A 22,874-nucleotide genomic window follows, 5' to 3' on the forward strand; every position below is an offset into this window, starting at 1 on the left:
AGAGAGAAATGAAAAGAAAAACCAAAATAAGCAGGCAAAAAGAAATCAAACCTGTGGGGAAGGAAAGGACCAGAATTCAGGCTGACTTTCTCTGAATTTACTTTGTAGATTTAACGCTGGAACCATGTAAATATGTTCCATAGTTACAGAACGAAATTAAATTAAAAAATCAATCCCTAAAAATCAAAACCGAAATGAAACAAACGAAGCTAATGATGTATTGAGCTGTAGCGAAATTACACAGAGAGAAACTATTTCCAGAGATTTTGTAGCACAGCCATGTGAAGTACATTCCTAGCGGGATATACCCTAGGAAGGGAAAGCACTGCAAATAATCGGACACTATTTTGGACTCTATTTCGGTAGTCACTGCGGTGGTATTACTGTTCTGAAAGTGTTGTGGGTGTTTCTGGGATAAAGTAGACAGGTACTTATGCTGGTGTTGTAGGTACTGGATTTTCAGTGTGGAGCAAAGAGAGACAAAGGCCAATAAGATTACTAAAGATCTTATAGCCCTGAAATTGAGTTGGAAGTATCAGTATGTGTTTTATCAGGAGAAGGAGGAACAGAGGGGTAAGAAGAAGAGGAGGAAGAAGAAGAAGGAGGAGGAGAGGGAGGGAGGAGGAGGCGGGGGGGGGGGCGGGCGGAGAAGAAGCATTATTTCCAAGCTGTCCATTAACGGAGCCTGAAAATGGCATCCAGTGCTAGAACAAGGAGCACCCCTGATGCCCAGATTTTGGTATCTAACTATCATTTCCTCCTGGAAAGGACAAGGTTCTCTGAAGATGTGGCTGATCCCAGGGACAGTGCAGGAATTGGGGACAGCTTGGACCATCCTGGCAGACTGCAAGGAAGCTATCGGACTGTCGGGGCCCTGTCAAAAGAACTCCCCAACCAAAGAGGCCGACGATGGGTCAATGTGGCATCATCACAAATAGTAACGGCAGTGGGTTGAAACATACCAGATGTGTTAAAAATCCTTAAGTACATAGTAATATACCAAAAACAAGACAAAAAGATGCCCCACTCCCATCCCATGCCCCCCCTTCTAAAGTGACTCATCTGTCACTTTAGAAAATGCTAAGGAATCGCATTCATTTTCCTGAAAACTGGTTAAGTGATGGGAGAGGACTAAACTTTTACCATGCTTTCCCTAGACGAACTGAACCTTCGGGTAACCAAAAAGTTGGTAAGGGGAAACTTCTTTTTACTTGAAAGTGTTTCAGCTAATAAATCAAGGAGAAATTATAATATTTGACTGTCCCCACTTTGCAACCCTACCGAAATAATATATCACACAGGGTGATCAATGGTCACCACACAATAGTAAGAGAGACAGCCAGACTTTATGCCTTCTGATGTAAATGCACAACACCATCTAGGAGGTAATATTTGGAAAAAACAAAACAAAACAAATCATCAAACCTTGAATCTGATCAAGCCTCCAGTTCTAAGTTCCAATTTACTGCAAATATAGTGTTCAGAGGAATGTGTTAAATGACCCCACAGAGAGGCAATCAGCAAAATCCAGGCTGTGGAAAATTCGATAGGGCAAATGATTAAGTTTCTTTACTAAATAAATTACAAGAGAAAGAGAGAGAGAAAGGAGAGAGAGAATCTATAGATCAGCTGAGACCTAAAAAAAACCGGACCAATTGCGGTCGTGTGGACCTCATTTGGACCCTGAAGCAAATAAAGCAACCAGTAAAAGAAATGATGTGGTGATCAGGGAAATGTGAACGCTGACCGAATATCTGACGATAGCAAGGGGGCTTGATATTTTTAGGCACAATGATGACAGTGTGGTTACTGTGGTTGTGTTTTGAACAGAGGCTTTATGCTATTTCTCTGCAGAAATATTTAGGGAGGAAAGGATACAGTGGCCTGGGATCTGCTTAAAAATATTCCAGGGGAGAGGCAGAGGGTTGGGGAATAGAAGGAACACGTTTGATCACGAGCCAGTAATTGCTGACGTCAGGATACACTGTGGTCTTCTAAAGTCATTACGGTTTTCCCTCTACTATTGTAGATGTTGGAAAAATTTTAACAATTAAAAGGCGAGGGTGGGGGGAGTCCATTCTCGTTGGAGGTACACAAGGGAAGGGACAGGCACTGCTGTTTTCCTCCCTGTGATACCGAAGGCCAAAGAAGAAACAAAATGCCTGCTTATATCCATTTGTACTTAGAAAAAAAAAAATCAAGTTATAGTTACCATTTTACCATGAACGCATAGGACACATTTTCTTTTTAATGCAAGAAAAGGTATAGGCTCTGGAGTTTCAATCTGAGCCTCTGTGGCCTCTTCCTACTCTGTCTGGGCCTGAATTGCCTGAACTCTCCCGGCCACTTGCACCTGCCTTAGAAATCTGCAGCCCAGGGGCACCAGGGGTGGCTCAGTTGGTCGAACGCCTGACTTAGGCTCAGGTCATGATCTCGCAGGTCATGAGTTCGAGCCCCGCGTCGGGCTTGCTGCTGACAGCCCGTCAGCACAGAGCCCGCTTCAGATCCTCTGTCGCCCCCCGCCCCGCCCCTCTCTCTGCTTATGCTCTCTCTCTCTCAAAACAAAAAAATAAATAAATCATTTAAAAAACCTTTCAAAAAAAGAAGCAGCCCAGCCCTATCCTCCCCGCCCCCAATTTGTGTAAGAAAACTCAGAATTGGCAGCAAGAAGCTAATTGTTCCCAGCTCAGCTCGTCGGCACAGTGCGAGCCTCCCCTTTTCCCTCCGCTGCCTCCCCCCAGAGTCCCAATTAGGAGGCTTTTCCAGCCAGCCAGGCAGCCCGCGCTGCGAATGTTCAGCTGCAGCTCCCTGCCCCAGGACGGCCCTGCTCGGCCCTGGCGCCCTGCCTTCCTGGGAGCAAGAGGGCTGTGGCAGGGGGAGCCCCGGCTCTGGACCATCCCTCCTTTGTTTGCAACCCCAACAGAAATGTCTCTTTGCGGTTTAATCTCGGTCCCCTTTCTGGCCAGCCATCCCCAGCTTGCAGTAGTAACAGCCCAGGCTGCCAGTCCTAGGGATCGTCTTGGCTGTTCCACCCACGCAAACGTGCAACAGAGGGAGTGCGGGAGCCTTCTGGAAGTGTCCGCGGTCACCAGGAGGTCACCAGGTCTCTGGGCTCCAAGCCGGACCCTGCAGTGTCTCCCCTTCACAGCCTGCCCCCTGGTGGCCCACCCCTGACATGCGCTGCCTCCCCTCCCGCATCTGGAGGGAGCCCACCCCATCCTCCCACCTGCTGTGGGGCGGGGGGGGGGCACAGCCGTAAACCATGGTGTGGACCGCATACTGTGCAATCCACCTGCAGTTTTCTTAGTGGGGGTTGGCATGGGGTGAGAGCAGAGACCCAGGTGTGGGATCAAGGTCTGGGTTCCAGGAAGGGATCGTTGAGATCCCAAATTAAAAAAAAAAAATTTAATGCTTATTTATTTATTACGAAGAATTTTAAATGTTTCATTATTTTTGAGAGAGAGAGAGAGGCAGAGTGTGAATGGGGGAGGAGCAGAGAGAGAGGGAGACAGAACCTGAGGCAGGCTCCAGGCTCTGAGCTGTCAGCGGGGAGCCCGACGCGGGGCTCGAACCCACGAGCCGCGAGATCATGACCTGAGCCGAAGTCGGATGCTTAACCTAGCGAGCCACCCAGGAGCCCCGAAAAGTCCTGATTTTTAGCACAGTTACAGTGATAGCAACTACAACAGCTGCTGTTATTATCGCTGTTATTAGTTGCCACGGGCTGAACCGTGTCTCCCCTCCCCCCCCAAATTCACACGTGGATGTCCTAACCCCCAAGACCTCAGGATGTGACTGTATTTGGACAGAGCGTCTTTAAAGAGGCAAGAAAGTTCAAATGAGACCATTAAGGTGGTCTGTAGTCCAGCAAGGCCGGCGTCCTTCTAGGAAGAGGAAATCTGGACACACAGAGGAAAGACCACGTGTGGACACAGGGAGAAGGTGGCACCTGCACGCCAGGGACTGAGGCCTCGGAGGGACTCAGCCCATCGACACCTTGATCTAAAACGTGCAGCTTCTGGAACTGGAAGGAAATCCATTTTTGCGGCACTTGGTTAGGAAAGCCTGATCAGACGAACACATTTCCACCACGGCCACTATCATTTTCTGAGCGCTCGTTAATGTGTTTGTCACTGTGCTCAACGAATTACTAATATCATCTCATTTAATCCTCACTCCACCCCAAGGGACGGATGTCATTATCATCCTCCCTCACAAATGAGGAAATGGGAGTTTATTTTGGGTTTCCAGCAGCTAGAACAGTTTGGATAGGAGGGCTCAGTAAACATTCATCGAAGGAGGGACGCTCAGACAGCTTATAGGACTTGTCCAGGGAGCCAGTAAGGGGCACAGCCAGAGCCAGGATCTTAACCACATCTGTCAGGGTCCTAGTCCTGTGCCCTTAACCATACTCTCTGTGGGGTCAGGTACATTATGCCAAGGACGTGTGTCCCAGCAGGATGCCTGTTAGAGCCACAGCTTGGTGGTAAGAAGTGGATTCCGGATTTTTCTGAGGCCATGGCTATGCCCAAGTGTTTCTGAACCCGAAACGAATCTGGTTTCGTTTATACCCTAGTCTCACCGAGAAAACTCCCAGGCACTGGGTCACAGACTGGGCAGTGTCCAGACCCCCCCCCCCCCCCCGCCAGCCTGGTAGTGGCCTTAGAGAGAGCCTGTGAGCCCTTGGCCTTGACCACACGTCCTTTGTTTGGCTCGAACCAATGATTTCGAACGGATTTTCCCCTCCTCCTCAGACCCTGGCCTCCCTCGGAGAATCCCCGGGCCTCCTCTTGGGGCCAGGAGGGGCCTCACATACCTTGTAGCCCTGGTTGATGCCGTTGATGAACTGGGGGCTGGGGGCATTCCAGGTGAAGCGGATGGTCGTGGAGTTGGTGGCTTCTGCGTGCACGTTGCCAGGAGGGACGGTGGGGACTGGAGGAGAGCAGAGGTGCGGGCAGCGGCGGGGGGGGGGGGCGGTGCAAGAGAGCACGGTCAGTCTTGCCCGGTTAAGCAGAGCAAACACAGGGATGGGGTCTGCAGACTCCGCTTCGCCCCACCCCTTCTCCCCCCTTGCTCTGTGGACTTAAGACATCCTCTTTCTCTAGATTAGTGTGGGTTTAATAAAACTCGCCTGACCCATTTCACAGGCTACCAAGAAACAGAAGCGAGGGCTGTGAAAATACTCGGGGAGGTTTTTATGTACGATACTCCGCATGAGCAGTCTCGTGATCCTGTGGTGGACTGCGTAGAAGGTCCCTGTAACCCGGAAGCTTCTGCCATGCTCGTGCTCCCCCCAACTCCTCTTTCCCTCAGGACCCTCCCACCCTGCGGGGTAGCCAGGGGCAGCGGGCAATAGCTCAGGACTGGATACAACAGGTGACACGGCTGAGGAAGGACGGGACAGGTACAGGACCGACAGGTGCGAGCCTGGGAGAGAGAGAAGCACCAGTCCTCTGTGGTCACAGTCCCCACCCACCTCCCTGCAGTGTCCACTCGGTGACTTTGCTGCTGTAGACACCCAGCCCGGCACTGTTGTAGGCGGCCACCTCGATCTCGTAGTTGGTCCAGATGATGAGGTCCTCCAACAGCAGGTTGTTGACATCGGCATCCGTGATGTTCTTGAACTGGTACCCGACAGGCAGTCCGGCCAGGCAGTACCTGAGGGGCGGAAGGCAGGATGCGGTGGCTTGGAGTCAGCCTGCTTGGCGCATGCCCAGGAAACCGGGTGTCACGGTGCGAGCGTTCCATACCCACGCTGTCCAATATGGCAGCCATGAGCATATACGGCTGTTGGGCACTTGAAACGTGGTTGGCACTGGGAACCCGTACTTTTATTTCCTTTATAGTCAAAACCACAGGTGACCAACGGCCATCTCCCTGGATAGCACAGGCCTAGTGGAGGTGTCTGTTCTTTCTGATGGGGCAGGACGCTGGGGAGATGGCTACATGACCACGGACAATAAGAGTTCTGGGGAGATCACACTGGCCTCACCTTGGAGGGCTCACTGATGGAGGGCCAAGTCCAACCAAAGGTTGGGCTCATTTTCTTATACCCTCCAAACAGTGGCTCCCCTTTTGACGGTCATTCACTTAGGTGAAGGGAAAACACCTGAGACTACCTACTTTGCCAATTTCGACCTTCCACTGGAAGAAGAACACACGGTAATAAAGAAGTGGGGTCTGTTCAGGCGAAATTTTGGAGGCTGGATAGCCTCTACCCATTTTTGGAAAATCAGAGGCCTCAAATTATTTTGATGTGTTACAACACCCCATAGCGGTGGTCCTCAGAGGCTTACCCCGCATCAGAACCCCCTGGAAGGCTTGTTAAAACACAGGTTTGCTGGGCCCACCCCGGAGTTTCCCATTCGGTAGGTCAGGTGTGGGACTTGAGAATTTGCATTCAAATCGACGCTGCTGCCGGCCTCAGGACCGCCCTCTGAGAACCACTGCTGATTTGGGGTCACCAAAAGCTCACGACAAAATGAACCGATAATGGAGCAAACTTAACAATAACTTCTTCCAGAGAGCATAAGCCTATAGGAAAAGGGACATGTCTTTTGCAGCCAGCCAGAATTCAGAACATTGGTGAATGTTCAGTAACTTCCATTTATGCTAACTTTAATTCACAAAACCGAACTAATAGCACTTAATAACTCAGTCTGAGGTTATCAGGGACGTGCCCTTGGTCAAGGGGAGACAGAAAAGTCTATATAACTGGGCTTCATTTGGCAGTAAGGACCAAAGAAAGGAGGTCCACTTTTTGACCAGTTCTTGACCCAGTAGTTGGTTTCAGCTGGAATATTTTTGGTTTCCTGGGTGGTTGGCCCCTTGAATATGTACCTGTCTCCCTGGGCCTCTGGAGCCGTGACATGTGGCAGACTTGCCCACCCATACAGCCTTGAGGACACTACACCGTACCCCCTCCCTCAAGCATTCCCATTGGTTTCCAAGGCTCTGCCTTCTGGAAGTTCTTCTATATGTCTAACCCAAGTCTTTCATAACACAGTGAAGGCACTTCTTGTTGCCGGGCCCTCGTTAGATGGGGAAAGACCTGCCGTGACCTTGCTGTTTGCCAATCCACGTCCGACCCTCCCCTTGAGTCTGGGCTGCCCTACCTTTCCCGGGATTGGACGCCTACCTAATGATGTAGCCCTTGAGAAGGCCGTTCTGGTGGCTCTCCGGAGGCGGCTGCCACTGGATCATGATGGACTGGTTGGTCCGGCCGCTGGCGATGACGTTCTGTGGAGGGGCCGTGGGGGGTTCCTCGGGAAGGGAGACCCTGGATATAAAAACGTCAAGAGTGGGTGGGACGGGTTGCTTGGGTGGCTTAGTTGGTTAAGGTGTCTGACTCTATTTTGGCTCAGGTCATGATCTCATGGTTCGTGAGCTGGAGCCCCACGTCACGCTCTGCGATGACTGCTTGGGATTCTCTTTCTCCCTCCGTCTCTCTGCCCCCTCCTCTGCTCGCATGCCCATGCCTGCGCTCTCTCTCCCCGCCCCTCAAAATCAATAAATAAGCATTAAAAAAAGAGTGGGTGCAGGGGTGCCTGGGTGGCTCTGTCGGTTAAGCCTCCGACTTTAGCTCAGGTCATGATCTCATGGTTCGTGAATTTGAGCCCCATGTTGGGCTCTGTGCTGACAGCTTAGAGCCTGGATCTGGCTTCCAGTTCTGTCTCCTCTCTCTGACCCTCCCCCGCTTAAGCTCTCTCTCTCTCTCTCTCTCTCTCTCTCTCAAGAATAAATAAACATAAAACAAGAGTGGGTGGGCTTTTCTACTCTTAGTCTTGATGGCAAACACAGGAGTTTAATGGGAAATGAGGAGGCTGCTTTGTTCCTGGATGACTCTGCACAACTGCTGTGCGCTTTTGGGCAAGTCACTTAACCTCTCTGAGCTTGTTTCTTTATCTTTTAAAGGAGTATAATAAAGCTCCACCTGTCTGCTTTATAAGACTGGTTGAGGTTCAAATGACACCATGTATATATATGAATATTTTTAAAATACTATGGGGCGCCTGGGTGGCTCAGCCAGTTGAGCATCCGACTTCGGCTCAGGTCATGGTCTCACAGTTCGTGAGTTCAAGCCCCGCGTCGGGCTCTGTGCTAACAAACAGCTCAGAGCCTGGAGCCTGCTTCAGATTCTGTATCTCTCTCTCTCCCTCCCCCTCCCCTGCTCATGCTCTGTCTCTGTCTCTCAAAAATAAATAAATGTTAAAAAAAATAAAAAAAAAAACCATTATAAAGCCCCAGATGTGTGTATTTTCTGTGCAGGAAAGGGACCTCGGCCTCAGCTTCTCACGTGCCAAAGAAGCTGCTGTTGGAGATGATGATGTCATAAGTGACCAGGAATGTCAGAAGCAGGGATGTTTTTCACTTCCCGGTTGCAAGCTGTAACTAGGTTTCCTTTTCCGACCAGCTGGGCCCAGGGCTGGGGACGGGCAGGCCGGGCGGGGCTGGCGAGGCGCGTGCGCGAGCCCATCGCCCGCTTCCGGAAGCGAGTGCCACTGCATTGCCTCCTCTGGAGCTGCCAGGGGACACGGCGTTCCACCGGGGTGCCGCAAAGCTGACACGCATCCATTAAAAGCAAAAGTTAATTATTTTTGATGGATGTCTCTCCCTTTCAGCTTATTTTTATGTTTTTGCTTTCTGACGGGAGCTTTGCAACGTGTACTGCACACTCCCACGTCTTTGTAAAGCCCGCAGCGAGGGCGATTTCACCTTTTTCTTTGTGACTCAGGGCTGTTAGTATGAGGATTCATCAGGAAGATGAATCAGGGTTTGAAATGAAGCCTGAAGACGTGGAGAAAGTGTAGGGTAGATGTCCCAGCGCTTTGAGGCTTTCTACTGTTGGGATCTTGTAGTTCTGAAGGGCTGGGGCCGTGTTCACGTTGTTCCCCGAACCACTGATGGACCACACACAGCCTGGCACATAGTAGGCGTTCAATCAGCAGCGAGCGAATACATTCTCCTGTAAGTGCCCTCCTGTTAGCTGCCACCTCTCTCTCCTGTGACGGTGTCACCACCCCTGTGGCATCCCCCCAGTGAGAACCAGAAAGACTTAAGCTCACTGGAACTGTGGCAAAACCGAACGATTGTTTTAAGCCAGAGGTCTGCATACACACACCTAAGAGAATCCTTTAAAGAGCCAAGTACGTTTTTGGCTCCCTTGTAAACTATCAGTTGACCGTATACGTAAAGGTTTATTTCTGGGCTCTCTACTCTGTTCCATGGGTCTAAGTGTCTATTTTTATGCCAATATCATGCTGTTTTGATTACTACAGCTTTCTAGTATAGTGTGAAATCAGGAAATGTGATGCCTCCAGCTTTGTTCTTTCATAGGACCGCTCTGGCTACTCAAGGTCTTTTGTGGCTCCAAACACATTTGAGGACTGTTTTTTTCTTTTTCCTAATTCTGTGAAAGACGCCATCGGAATTCTGATAGAGCCTGCACTGAATTTACACATGGACATTTTGGGTAACACGGACATTTTAACGATATTAATTCTTCTCAGTGGGGAAAGGAAAGTCTCTTTAATACACGGTGTTGGGAAAACTGGACAGCCCACATGCAGAGGAATGAAACCGGACCCCTAGCTTATGCCAGTCACAAAAATTAACTCAAAAACGGGGTGCCCGGGTGGCTTGGTTGGTTGAGCGTCCGACTCTTGGTTTGGGCTCCGGTCATGATCTCACGGTTCATGAGTCGGAGCCCCAAACGTCAGCCTCTGCGCTGACATTGTGGAGCCTGCTTGGGATTCTTGCTTTCTTTCTCCCTCTGCCCCTCCCCGACGTGCACACGCTCTCTCTCCAAATAAATAAATAAACTTAAAACATCGAATCAGCTGGAAATCTAAAGGAGAACAACGAAAAAAAAAATTAAAGACTTAATCGTAGGACCCTAACTTGTCAAACTCCTGGAAGAAAACATAGGGACAAGCTCTTTGATGTTGGTCTGGGCAGTAGGTTCCAGGAGACGACACTCAAAGCACAGGCAATAAAAGCAAAGATATAAGTCAGTGGGACCACAGGAAATGAACAAGCTCCTGCACGACAAAAGAAACAACCAACAAAATGAAACGCTAAATCTGCAAACCATGTATCTGATAAGGGGCTAATATGCAGAATATATAAAGAACTCATACAACCCAATAGCAATAAATAAATAAGTAAGTAACCCAAAAAACCAACAACAAAAAACCCCCATCCCGATCTAGAAATAGGCAGATCTGAATAGGCATTTTCCCCACGAAGACACACAGATGACCAACAGGTGGGTGAAAAGGAAATGTGAATGAAAACCAGTGAGGTGTCACCCCACACCTGGTAAATCAGCTGTCATGGAAAATCGAAAAGACAAGACAGAACAGGCATTGTCAGGGATGTGGAGAGAAGGGAACCCTCGCGCACTGTGGGTGGGAACGTAAACGGGTGCTGCTAGTGTGGAAAACAAAATGGCGGCCCCACAAAAGATTAAAAAATCCATCCACAGGATGGGGCGCCTGGGTGGCTCAGTCGGCTGAACGTCCAACTTCAGCTCAGGTCATGATCTCGCAGTCCATGAGTTCGAGCCCCGTGTCGGGCTCTGTGCTGACAGCCCGGAGCCTGGAGCCTGCTTTGGATTCTGGGACTCTGGCTCTCTCTGCCCCTCCCCCACTTGCACTCTGTCTCTCTCAAAAATAGGACATTAAAAACAAATTTTTAAAACATCCATCCACAGGAGATGAACACAGGATCTCGAAGATCTGTCTGCATGTGGAAACACCCTACGTATCTGTCAATGGATGGGTCCATCAGGCAGATGTAGATACATACGATGGAATATTATTCAGCTATGAGAAAGAAGGACCATTTGCACCGACAAACACTGTGCGATCTCGTACGCGGGGTCTACAAAAGCTGAATTTAAGAGAAACAGAGAGGAGGGTGGTAGTTACCGAGAGCTAGTGAGGGAGGGACATGGGAAGATACTGGTCAAGGCTACAGCCTTCTAGTTATAAGCTTAACAAATCCTGGGGATCTGAAGTATAGCCTGGGGATGATAGCTGAAAATGCCGTATCGTCTACTTAAAAGTTGCTCAGAGAGGAGGTCGAAAGTGTCCTCACCACAAAAAAGAAATGGACGTGTCAGCTAACGCTGTGGTGCTGATCACATGGGAACATACAAGTGTATCGAATCAAAACACTGTGCCTTCAACTCACTCACACCGTGTCACATGTCAATTAGAATCTCAATACATCTGGAAAAAATGAAGAGAAACATAAGAAAAGGAACGCTTTGGTGCATGGGATTTGTGTCACCGTCACTCTGGCCCCTTGTTGCATGGCTTCTTTCTCCCCAGAGGTGACCACCTGGTTACAGGACTTAAGTGGCCAGAATCAGTCGCCTCCTACGGAAGCGGGTATTACCGGGTGATGCTCGAAAATGGACGACCCTCTGTTTTTCCTCAATTTTCATCATCTTTAAGGCAGCCTCGCCGAAAGCTTAACCAGACCTGGCGTCTTGCAAGGCACTGGATACGGACATCTGTCACGTGCACGTAACAGTGACGGCGGCCGATAGGGGAGGCAGAGCAGAGCGAGGGGAGTCTTTGAACTCGCTCGGCTCCCAGTGAGAGGGACCATTAAATCGGTGCTGATCCTGCCCCGGGCACTGCTCACGGCACCTCCCCCAGGTGACCTTTCACCTTGGCGGCCTCCCTGTGAGGCAGGTGTGAGTGATGCTACCCCTTTCGACAGAGGTGGACACCAAGGCCCCCAGGATCTGCACACAGCGGGCCCCGCGTGGCCATACTGGTCTTGGCCGTAGGCAGCCCCCCTCAGCCCCGCCGGCCAATGGGGTCGCCGAGACCCACAGGGCGAGAGCACCTGCTCCCCTCACCTCTCCGTGTCCTTGCTGAACTGTCCCTTCCCCACGTCGTTGACGGCACAAAGACGGAACTGGTAGGAGCGCGCGGGCACCAGGCCCTTGACCATCACGGAGGTAGCCTCGGGGTCCACGCTGGCCAGGAGCACGGTCCAGGGGGCATCTACAAGGACAGAGGGTGGAGGCAGAGGTGGACATCCCGGGGGCCGTGTTCCTTACCCCCAGCCCCGTTTGGGCCAGCAGAGGCGCGCCTCCCCCAACTCAATCCGGCAGAGGCTGGCCACGTCATTTTCCTGGGTCCCCTTAGCCCACGTGTCCCAGGGGGTTGGAGGGTCCTGGGGAGGGAGCAAGGACTCATGGGAACAGAGATGGCAGGTGTCTTTTCTATCTTTTTTCTCCCCACCTCGAATTGATGAGCTCCAGGCAAACTGTATTGAAAATGCCCCTGAAACAAGGTCTGTTAATTCTGCAGTTCCCAGTCTGGAGGCTAAAGAAGAAAAAGAGTCGCCACGGCCTTGGAGGCTCTAGAGAGGCAGGTCCTGAGTCCCGCACCTCACAGACATGATCTCATTCAACGTCCACAGAGGCCCGAGGAGGCGGATGCCATCGCTCGTTCTGCAGGGACGCGGAGGCCTCCAGAAGGTCTGCTCAAAGGCAGAGAACTGGGACGTGGGGGAGCTGGATCCCGGCCCCGGGCCGCCTCCCCGAGCCCGTGCCTCCGGCTGGCTGCGGCAGGAAGCCTTACTGTTCTCTGACATCTCCAGGACGTAGCGAAGCAGGGGGCTGTTGCCGTCGAAGGGCTTGGCCCACGTCAGGTTGATGGCCCGCCTCTCCGCTGTGCTGAGGGTCGCCACAGGGCGCTCGGGGGCGTGGGGCAGCTGCCTGGGGGAGAGAGGTGTGGCGGGGCGGGCTGTGAGGTCTGGAGTCAGGTGACACACGGGCACCAGGGCTCAGACTGAACTTGGAGATGCCTCAGCCGCCAAGCTCGGCCTTCGGGCCGGCCACCTGGAGGCTCTGCTCCCTGGCTTACGGGCCTACCTGTCCTACCTGTCCCCAGACTCCTCTGCTTTTGACAGAAGGCCTCACTGAGCTGCGGTTGGGGGGGGGGCCCGGGCAGGCTGCCCCCTTACCTGACGCGCAGGTGGGCACTTCGAGAGTCATTGCCCCCGGCTGAGAGCACCCGGCAGGTGTAGGTGCCGATGTCCCCCGACCACGTCTGCGAGATGTGCAGGGAGCCGTTTTTGTCGAGACGGATGCGGGGGTTGCTCTCCATGCCCAGGGTGGCCCCATCCTTCTCCCAGACGTACCTGAGAGTAAGAAGAACCAGTCAGTAAAGAGAGGTAGGGAACTAGGGGGCGCTTCCGGGGCTCAGCCCAGGGCGGGTCTGGAGGAGAGTTCCAAAGGCGGCAGAGTCCCCCCCACTTCCCTACCCGCCCCCTCCCCCCCCCCCCCGCCCCGGGGCTGGTCTGGGGCCGGAGCACGGTGGGCACCCCATCAGCCCCCAGCCCACCGTCCCCGAGGCAGGTGCTCCGTCCAGGAGGGTTAGCACACGAAGCCGTCACACCTCTATCTCAGGTCTAGGTCAGAGCCGTGTTGCTTTTGGCCAGAAGCGACTGCCAAGCAGCCAGCACAAAAGAGCCGGCAAAAGGTAATCTTCCGAAGAGGTTAAAAGATTACAGCTGGAAAAAGAATTAACGTTTCCGCACAGACTGCATTTTGGAATTAGTTTTATGAGGGGAATCATTAGATCAGTGCATCACTGTGACAAATTGACTTCAGTGTCCAAAAAATCACTTTAGCTTCGGTCAGTCAGTACAAAGGGGGACTTGAGAAATTACACACACGCCCGGGCCTGACAATAAGAAATATCCCCTCTGGAATGATTCTTGAGGAAATACAACTATTACTGTCAACATAACGTGGGGTGCCAGCTCCGGGGAGCACGTCCTGCTGTTGCCCCCCAGCAAGGTTGGCCAGGGTGCTGGGAACAGTATGGGGACTGAGCCGCTCTGTACATGACCCATCACTCGCTCAGCTGGGGACAGGGTGGCCTGAGCCACAAGGATGCGAGAGAACTCTCTGTGTTAGAGAATGCAAGTTTGCTAGGGAGAATGAGCCTGTAATATTTTAAAGCTAGGTTTAAAAAAAAAAAAATCAGGGAATTGCAAATACAAATAGGAAAAAAAAAATACAGGAAAACCGAGAAGCTTTCCCATAATGGGTAACCATGATTAACAGCTGAGCATATACCTTCCAGACTTTTCCCTCCTGCCCCAATGGGCATGGTACCACAGTGTTTCTATGTTCTGGATTCAGATTCCCTGGTCAAATGTTGCCTTGGCCACTTACCAGCGTTTGTGATCCTGGGTGTGTTTATTTACCCTCCCTGTGCCTCAGTGTCCTCATCTGTCATACGAGGAAAATAACACCACCTGCTTTATAAGGTTGCTCTAAGGATTGTGTGAGTTAATATAAAATGCTCCAAGAAGTGCCCGGAGCGTGGCAAGGGATCAATAGAAGTTAGTCATCATTATGCACTTTGACTCTTATAGCACATGTACGTAAACAATATCTAGCTATCTATCCATCCATCCTGACTTTAAAGCTGCTTTCCCGCCCCACAAAATGTCACAAACTCTTTTAAATGGGCTGCTTCCACACCATGGTTTTTATCAGCTGCACGGTGCTTCCCACATGATTGCTCTGCGACCGTTCCCATAATGTTGGGTGACCAGCTTAGCTCCTTGTTTGTCGATATTATAGTTAATGCTGCGATGAACATCCTTGCAGTAATGTATTTTCATACGTGCTAAATCATTTCCTCGAGGATACGTTTTCAGCAGTGAAATTGCTGAGTTAAATTTTAAGGCTTTTTATACATATTTACAAATTGTCAGAAGGAATCACCTTCAATTCATCTCCATAGCTAGAAAAGAATCATCTGTGCCAGCACTGACGGCATGAGTACAATTCCTGCATAAGAAACAGCTTATGGCAGGGGCTCCTGAGTGGCTCAGGAGGTTAAGAGTCTGACTTCAGCTCGGGTCATGATCTCACGGCTTGTGAGTTCGAGCCCCGCATTGGACTCTCTGCTGTTAGCACAGAGCCTGCTTCAGAGCCTCTGTACCTGCCCCCCTCTCTGCCCCTCCCTGGCTCATGCTCTCTCCCTGTCTCTCTCTCTCTCTCTCTCTCTCTCTCTCTCTCTCTCAAAAATAACTTAAAAAAAATTAAGAAAAAAAAAAACATCTCGTGGCAAGCAGACATCTTTTGCCCTGGGAGGTGGTGTTTTGGGAAGCATAGATTACCACCCGTGGAGTGTTTATGCCCCAACAACTGAACCCGAATCTGATCAGCCAGTTCCTTGAATCTAACTAGAAATACCAGGGATCGAAGTACAAGCGTACCACACCACGAAAAAGCAGCTAGCCCAACCCCGAAGGTGGGGCCTTCTACAGTGGGTATCGCCAACAATGGCCCACCGCCTGTTTGTGTAAATAAAGTTTTATTGGAACACAGACATGCCCACTTGTTTGCACACTGCCTGTGACTGCTTTTGCACTGCAAAAGCAGACTCGAAGAGCTGTGACAAAAGCTATATAGCCCTCAAAGCTTAAAACATGTACTCTCTGGCCCTTTACAGAACAAGTTAGCTGGACCTCTGTCCTGTCGAACCTGGTCTCTCCAACTAATTAACTGCATGTAAACAAAGCAACAATGAAAACAAGAATAAAAAGGAGGGGGAGGGGACTATGTAGAAAGGAGGCACACCCACCAAAAGCAATGTGCAGACCTTGGGTGGATGCTGAGTTCAACCAACCCACTTTTATTTATTTATTTATTTATGTAATGTTTATTTTTGAGAGAGAGACAGAGTGTGAGTGGGGGAGGAGCAGGGGGAGAGGGAGACACAGAATCCGAAGGAGGGTCCAGGCTCCGAGCTGTCAGCACAGAGCCCGATGTGGGGCTTGAACCCACGAACTGGGAGATCATGACCTGGGCTGAAGTCGGACGCTTAACCGACTGAGCCACCCAGGTGCCCCATCAACCAACCAACTTTTAAAAAGGCACCTCTGAGATAATCAGGGCCATTGTATCAGCAGACATCAAGGGATTGATTGCTCATTGTGTTAGGTGTGACCAGGGACATGGTTGTTGTTATGTTTAAAGAAAAGTCCTTTTAGGTAAGAAATGCACACTGACATATGTAAAGGTGAAATTACATGCTTAATATTTGCTTTTAAAATATCGCAGTTAGGGGCGACTGGGTGGGTCAGTTGGCTAAGCATACGACTTCAGCTCAGGTCGTGATGTCACAGTTCGTGAGTTCGAGGCCCGCGTTAGGCTCGCTGTGGGCAGTGCAGAGTCTGCTCTGGATCCTCTGTCTCCCTGCTCTGCCCCTCCCCTACTCACGAGCATGTGCACGCACTCTTTCTCTCTCAAAAACAATAAACAAACATTAAAAAAATATTGCAGTAAAAAAAGTGTGTGTGTGTGTGTGTGTGTGTGTGTGTGTGTGTGTAGTGGGGGAGGGGGATAGGCAAAATCAGGTGAGCAAAGTGCTGACAATCACTGAGGCTGAGAGGTGGGTATATGAGACTTAATGACACTGGTCTCTCTACTCTGGCCTATCTTGGAAATTTTCCACAATAGAAAGTTAAGAAAGAATAAAAGGAAGGAAGGGAGAAAGGAAGGAAGGAAGGAAGAAAGAAAGAAGGAAAGGAATGAAGGAAGGAGGAAAGGAAAGGAAAGGAAAGGAAAGGAAAGAAAGAAAGAAAGAAAGAAAGAAAGGAAAGGAAGGAAGGAAGAAAGGAAGGAAGGAAGGAAGAAAGGAAGGAAGGAAGGAAAGAAGGAAGGAAGAAAGAAAGAAAGAAAGGAAGGAAGGGAGAAAGGAAGGAAGGAAGGAAGAAAGGAAGGAAGGAAGGGAGGGAGAAAGAAAGAAAGAAAGGAAGGAAGGAAGGAAGGAAGGGAGAAAAGGAGGAAGGAAGGGAGGAAGGAAGAAAGGAAGGAAGGAAGGGAGGAAGGAAGGAAGGGAGGAAGGAAGGAAGAAAGGAAGGAGGGGGGAAGGAAGGAGTAAAGAAGAAAGAAAGAAAGAGGAAAGGAAGGAAGGAAAGAAGGAAGGAAGAAAGAAAGGAAGGAAGGGAGAAAGGAAGGAAAGAAGGGAGAAAGGAAGGAAGGAAGGGAGAAAGGAAGGAAGAAAGAAAGAAAGAAAGGAAAAAAAACAACCAGTGGGTTCATTTAACTCAGGGTATAAATTTTCCAAAATTATCTGTTATTATATAGCTGGCTATTAAACAATTTTGACGAGTGATTTTAAATGATATTAGATGGGGGCACCTGGGTGGCTCAGTCAGTTAAACGTCCAACTTCAGCTCAGGTCATGATCTCACAGTCCGTGAGTTCGAGCCCCGCGTCGGGCTCTGTGCTGACAGCTCAGAGCCTGGAGCCTGCTTCCGATTCTGCGTCTCCCTCTCTCTCTGCCCCTCCCCTGCTTGTACTCTTTCTCTGTCTCTGTCTCTCTCTTTCTCAAAAATAAATAAACATTAAACAAATTAAAAAAAATAGTCCTCAGGAAATCAAAGCCGTGCAAAAATAATTACAAGGATGTGGATCGTTATGTTTCTTAATATTAGCAAAATTAAAAAACAATCCAAATATCCAGCATTAGGGAATTGGTAACATAAATTCCATTACAGCCACACAATGGACATGTGAAGAATCAGGTAATGGAGTTTATATGAAAATATTCATCGACAGGGAAAGAGAGTCACAACAGGTTCTTAAGGTTCTTACCAAATAGTAATATTTGGGTGTCATTTGTAAAAACCTGGAAACAGACTAAGGAATTGTGTTTCCAGTTGTTTACAAATGACACCCAAATATTACTATCTCTGAGAGAAACAGGTAAACTTACTTTTTTCCTTCTTTTTTTTTTTCTCTCTCTCCCTCCCCAGTTTTTGGGACTTATCTGCATTTTCTATATTTTCCTTCTATACAGCATATCTATTAGCCATGCAGTAAGAAAAAAGGCCAACAGAAATATGGATTAGCAGTCATCGTTGCCCGGCTGGATTTCTCAGAGTGGGTCTAGATCTGGCCTCGGATACCAAACGGAAGAGTTCTCTCCTGAGACTGTTCTGGAAAGTGTTCCGCCACTTTATTTGATTTGGTTGCTTGGGTCCTTCCTAGCCTGTCTGGTCAGGGAGCCCCATGTGTATTCCCTGAAGCTGGGACAGGGTTTTCAAGTCCAAGGAAGGGGTGGGAGATGTGGGGTGACTTTGGGCACAGGCTGCAAATGCCGAGGGACCAGTTCTGTTCTCTCTCTTCCCATCTAGAAAAAACTGTGCTGCATGGAGAATTCCATTCTGAGGTGAGGACCCCTCCAGTGCATCAGAACACAGTTTTCCATCTGTGGGTCCCTGGAGGTCCTTGGAAGGTGGGCCTGCGGCTATATTGCAAGAGATCCACGAATCCCTTTGTCAATGAAGGACTGTCTGGAGAATGGGGGCGCCTGGGTGGCTCAGCCGGTTAAGTGTCCGACTTCGGCTCAGGTCATGATCTCACGGTTCATGAGTTCAAGCCCTGCATCGGGCTCTGTGCTGACAGCTCGGAGCCTGGACCCCGCTTCAGATTCTGTGTCTCCCTCTCTCTCTTTGCCTCTTCCTCGCTTGTGCTCTCTCTCTCAAAAATAAATAAACTTAAAAAAAAAAGAATCGTCTAGAGAATGAATAAAATATGCAAGTATTTTCCAAATAATAGATGACGTTTTAATAAATAAAACGCCAACTTATTTTAAAGTGTTACTGAATTAACCAGCTTTTTTTATTATAAAATTTTTCAATTAATGGGTGCTAAAATTATAGCTACTTATGTATAGAACTGAGACTCACAGCGGTATTCTATGGGGAGGAACATGTGGGTTCTCTTGGAGAACATTTTTATGGTTGGTATATTTTTTTTTTCCAAAAATTGAATAATCCCAGGAATAAGCATATTCTGAATCATGTGTTGACAACATATTAACTACATCTCTGTGATTTCAAGGCTCACTGCTTGCGTTTGTGCCGGCAGCACATGACGACTGCCCTAAATATCAATGTTTAATGTTCGAGGAGGTGTTTCTCAAACTGGAGGCCCGCAGTGGATTGGCCGAGGATGGATGTGTGTCAAAATGTCTAGGAACCCTTACGGGCAACCTTGGCTTCCGGCGGTGGGGGGTGGGCATTTGGTGTGGCTGTTAGACTGTCATATGCCCAATGGCCACCAGATGGCGCCCCAGGATGCAGCTGCCTCCAGAGCCGTGGGGGCCAGGACTCCCGAGTGGCGTCAGTGGCCGGCCCCTTCCAGCCTCGCTGCCGGCTGCTTTGGCAGTGATACTGGCCACAAGCTGCCCTCCCCTTTTGCCTCCATGGGGTCACAGCAGAGGGAGTACCTGACGGTCACTCGGGGGTCATGGGTCACTCCGCACACCATGGAGGCCTGGGTGCCCTTGATGACACTCTGGTCCTGGGGAGGCTTGGTGATGCGGGTCCGGGCTGAAAGAGGGCAGGGAGACAGGGTGGTGAGAAGGGGGTGTAGAGCCGGAGTAACAGGTGAGATGCAGGTGTGTGGGAAGGGCGCCTTCGGGTAAACCGAGCCCGAGTGGCTGAGTTCGACGGGTAGGCGGAGGCAGGCCCCGCACGTGGACAGGTCTACCGCGGCCGATGTCCCAGAGCGTTAAGGGAACAATGTGCCTCCGTGGTGCTTGAATTCTTGAAAGCCACGTTCGTGGCGGGGGCTCGTTTAATCCTGCCCCCACGAACCCGAGTGAGGGATACACAAACGGAAATCTGAGGGTGATCGGGGGCCCATGGTCCCAGTACATCGGTGGTCTAGCCAGCGTAAAAACAGCATCCCTGCTGCACGGCATTCGAGCCCATGGGTGTTCAGCCTCCCCAGGTGGCCCGCAGGCACGTCTGTCTTGGGCGTGGATCCCCAGTGGTGCAATCTGACCGCACAAGGGGCTTGATTCGCTTCCTTAAAGCAGGGCTCAGAGCACTACGGTCGGGGGCCGAGTCCGGCCGGTAGCCTCTTTGGCTACCAAAGCCATTAGCATCGGAACCCAGCCGTGCCCTCTGGCTGCTTCCTTGCTGAAACAGGAAAGTCAGTCGAGGAGTCGGGACAGAGGCCGTCCAGCCCACGCAGCCTAAAATAGTTACTCTCTGGCCTTTTACGGAACGGGGGTGCTGACTGCTGTCCTAACGTTGAAGACAGCTGCCCACCGCCTCTCTGTTCTCACTCGGCCACGCGCGGCGAGAGCCCTCGCTCTCGTGGCACCATCGGCAGAAGCCCGGCCTTCCCTCTGCAGTCATTCATTCGTCCGAGCCCTTCTCTCGGAAGAAGCGCCCCTGGCGGGACCGACGTGCGGGTGTGCAGGTGCCGGCAGGGGGACACTGTGCTCGGCACACACTCACGCACGGACGTGTGAAGGCACTGTGCACACTCACCCCACACGACCAGGTCGGCCGAGGCTTCGTCGACCCCCCGAGAGTTGGTGGCCAAGCAGGTGTAGGTCCCGGCGTCGGAGATGCGCGTGGGGCTGACGAGCAGGCTGCCCGACTCCAGCAGCGTGAATCGAGGCAGCTGGACGGAGCCGCTGGCCAGGATACGCTCCCCTGAGGGCGACACGGGGTGGGCTCGGGGTGCGGCCGGCTACGCGCGTCCACGCAGCCCCTGGCACTCTGACACGGCGTGAGCCCTCTCCCTGGCGGCCCCGGGCAGGTGGTCTCGGGCAGGCCCCCAGCTTTAGAAAGACTGGGAGGGCCGCGGAGGTGGGGGCAGGGCTGGGGGGGGGGCGGAGGCCCAGGGGGGTTTCTGACGTGGTGACAGGCACGAGGGCGCTCGGTCACAGAGCCCGGGTCTCCTGGCGTCTCTCTCTCTCCACCCACCGCGCCGTCTGCCCTTCGCCGGAGAAGGCCAGGGACGGTCTCCTGGAGCAGCCAGGCACAGCTCTTGGAGACAGCTGGCACCCGGGCCGGGGGGGGGTGGGGGGAGGGGGCAGACAGCTCTGACAAGGTGGTGACGGGCATCCTGCGGCAGGATGCTTCTGGAGAGTCACCTTCAGGGGAGCGGAGGGAAGTGATGGGTGGGGGGGGGGGAGCAGCAAGGAGCGGGGGCGGGGAGGGGTGGACAGGGACAGGGTGGGCCAGGCCTCCCTCTGCGGTGGGACCTGGGGAGGCCTGGTGCCTGGGGGTGAGGGAGGGAGATGAGCCCGAGACTGTATCTATTTTAAAGACAATCCCACCTGTCCGTGCAGAGGGGTATCTTCATGTGCAAGCCTGTGGGTGTCTCCCTTTGCACCCACGGGCAGGAACGCTGAACCAGTGAGCGTGTCAGGTGAGCGTGTTTATTTGTGTCCATACCCGCGCCTGGCTGTGCCTCCACTCACCCCACAAATATTTATTGAGCAGCTACCATGTGTCAGTCTCCGGCCTGGGCCCCAGGAAGACAGCGGCGGGCCAAACCGAAGCCGGGGCCTTCGCGGGGCGGCAGGCGACGAGCGGAACGAAGGGGCAGGTTTTCTTGTATATAAGGAGGTGGAGAAATTGAGCCGCGGGGGGCGGCGTGGGGAGGCCCGGGGGAGGGGGGCAGGTGAGTCCTAGGGAGAAGCTTCCTCCACGCAGACTTGGGAGGTGCGAGGGAGTGACTGCAGGTGCACGCACACGTGTGTGCACACGGGGAGAGCTGGGAAGGCGAGGTGTGGAACCAGAGCCGCGGAGGAGCCACCGAGGGCGGGACCGCCTGAGCTTCGCTGGCTCGGGTGTCGGGAGCCCTCCGCGCTGCCGTGGGGGCAGGGATGGTCTCCCGCTTGCACGGACGGCCACCACCGTAATACGGACCGTCAAACAGCGGCCATTCACTGGGCTTCCCTACTGCCGAGGCACAGTGCTGGCTCTTGTTTCGTCCTCATGCTGACCCAAGGTATATGGTCCCATTGTCCTCAGTTTACAGACGGGGACCCCGAGGCTCCGAGTGAGTAAATGATTCACCCAAGGTCACAGGTCTCTGGAGCTGCAGAGCCGGGCCTTGAGCCCAGCGGGGTGGCACGTGGTGCATACTGTGGTGTGAAAGACGCCCCGCCCCTGGGGGTGTGCAGTGCACGACCTTCACAACTGTACATAGGGAACCCGACCCGGCTGTCTCCAGAACTGAGCTCTGAGGACTGCCCTAGGCTGTCACACGGCCACACCCTCCAAAGGAGATCAGTCCCATCTACCTTTCTGCCAAGTGATGGCCGGCCGGGGCGCTCCCGAAGTCTCGCAAGCCAGCACGACTGACATGCCATCGATCACTGTGCTGTCCAAGGGGCCCCTGGTGATGTTGGGGGCGATGCCTGCAAAAGGAGACAGTGGAGCCTCTCAGCTACACCCCGGAGGAGCCCCCACCGCTAGACGGCCAGGTGCTCATCCTGCCCCTGCCACCAAGAAGGACGCAGGTGTCCCGATGGGACCCCAGCACCGGAGAAAAGCCCGGAAGGCCCTCCGGGGCTCCCTGCACCACCTGCCCTGTGGCAGGACCCAGGCTACACCAGCCCTTCTGCCTTGATTCTTCGGCCTCCATCTGGGGGAAAAGGGAGGACCCCCGAGGGCGGCTCACACCCACCATGATGCCTCCTTCACTGCACAGGACATCGAGGCTCTGGGTTCCTGACAGAAAAAACGGTTATGGCCAATAGGAGAACACTGCCCACTCTGCACGAGGCCTGGCCCTGGAGAGTCCACAGCCCGGTCGAGCTGTGGTTCTTCAAGATGCAGCACAGCGTTCTTGCTTTGCGCGGGCCTTCCCTGGCCCGGCCCTCAGGGGCGGACGTGCATGGGAGCGGAGCTTAGATACGGACCAGCGCCGGCTTCGCCCACACTCCTCGGAAGCAAGAAGCGAGACGGCAGCCTTTCCGTCCCCAGTGCCGTTTTGGGGCCAACCCAGCTGGCCCTCTGCCCCACGGCCGCCCCGTTCGGGGGGACCTCTGTGGGACTGAGGG

At 52.2% G+C, this 22,874-nt stretch overlaps 1 protein-coding gene across 3 annotated transcripts in view; it reads right to left on the bottom strand.

The window, feature by feature from the left end:
* SDK2 (sidekick cell adhesion molecule 2) overlaps positions 1 to 22,874 on the bottom strand; it is a 263,893-nt gene that overhangs the window by 58,508 nt on the left and 182,511 nt on the right. For all 3 annotated transcript variants that reach the window (XM_042965582.1, XM_042965580.1, XM_042965583.1), the window contains 9 exons: positions 22,113 to 22,229; positions 20,344 to 20,511; positions 19,290 to 19,392; positions 12,991 to 13,167; positions 12,606 to 12,742; positions 11,876 to 12,023; positions 7,139 to 7,279; positions 5,477 to 5,658; positions 4,817 to 4,932 (listed from right to left, as the gene is read on the bottom strand). In XM_042965582.1, coding sequence (XP_042821516.1) covers positions 4,817 to 4,932; positions 5,477 to 5,658; positions 7,139 to 7,279; positions 11,876 to 12,023; positions 12,606 to 12,742; positions 12,991 to 13,167; positions 19,290 to 19,392; positions 20,344 to 20,511; positions 22,113 to 22,229 — 1,289 coding nt within the window. The remainder of the gene's footprint in view (positions 1 to 4,816; positions 4,933 to 5,476; positions 5,659 to 7,138; positions 7,280 to 11,875; positions 12,024 to 12,605; positions 12,743 to 12,990; positions 13,168 to 19,289; positions 19,393 to 20,343; positions 20,512 to 22,112; positions 22,230 to 22,874) is intronic.

Source organism: Panthera tigris, chromosome E1, assembly GCF_018350195.1.
Source record: "Panthera tigris isolate Pti1 chromosome E1, P.tigris_Pti1_mat1.1, whole genome shotgun sequence".
NCBI lineage: Eukaryota > Metazoa > Chordata > Mammalia > Carnivora > Felidae > Panthera > Panthera tigris.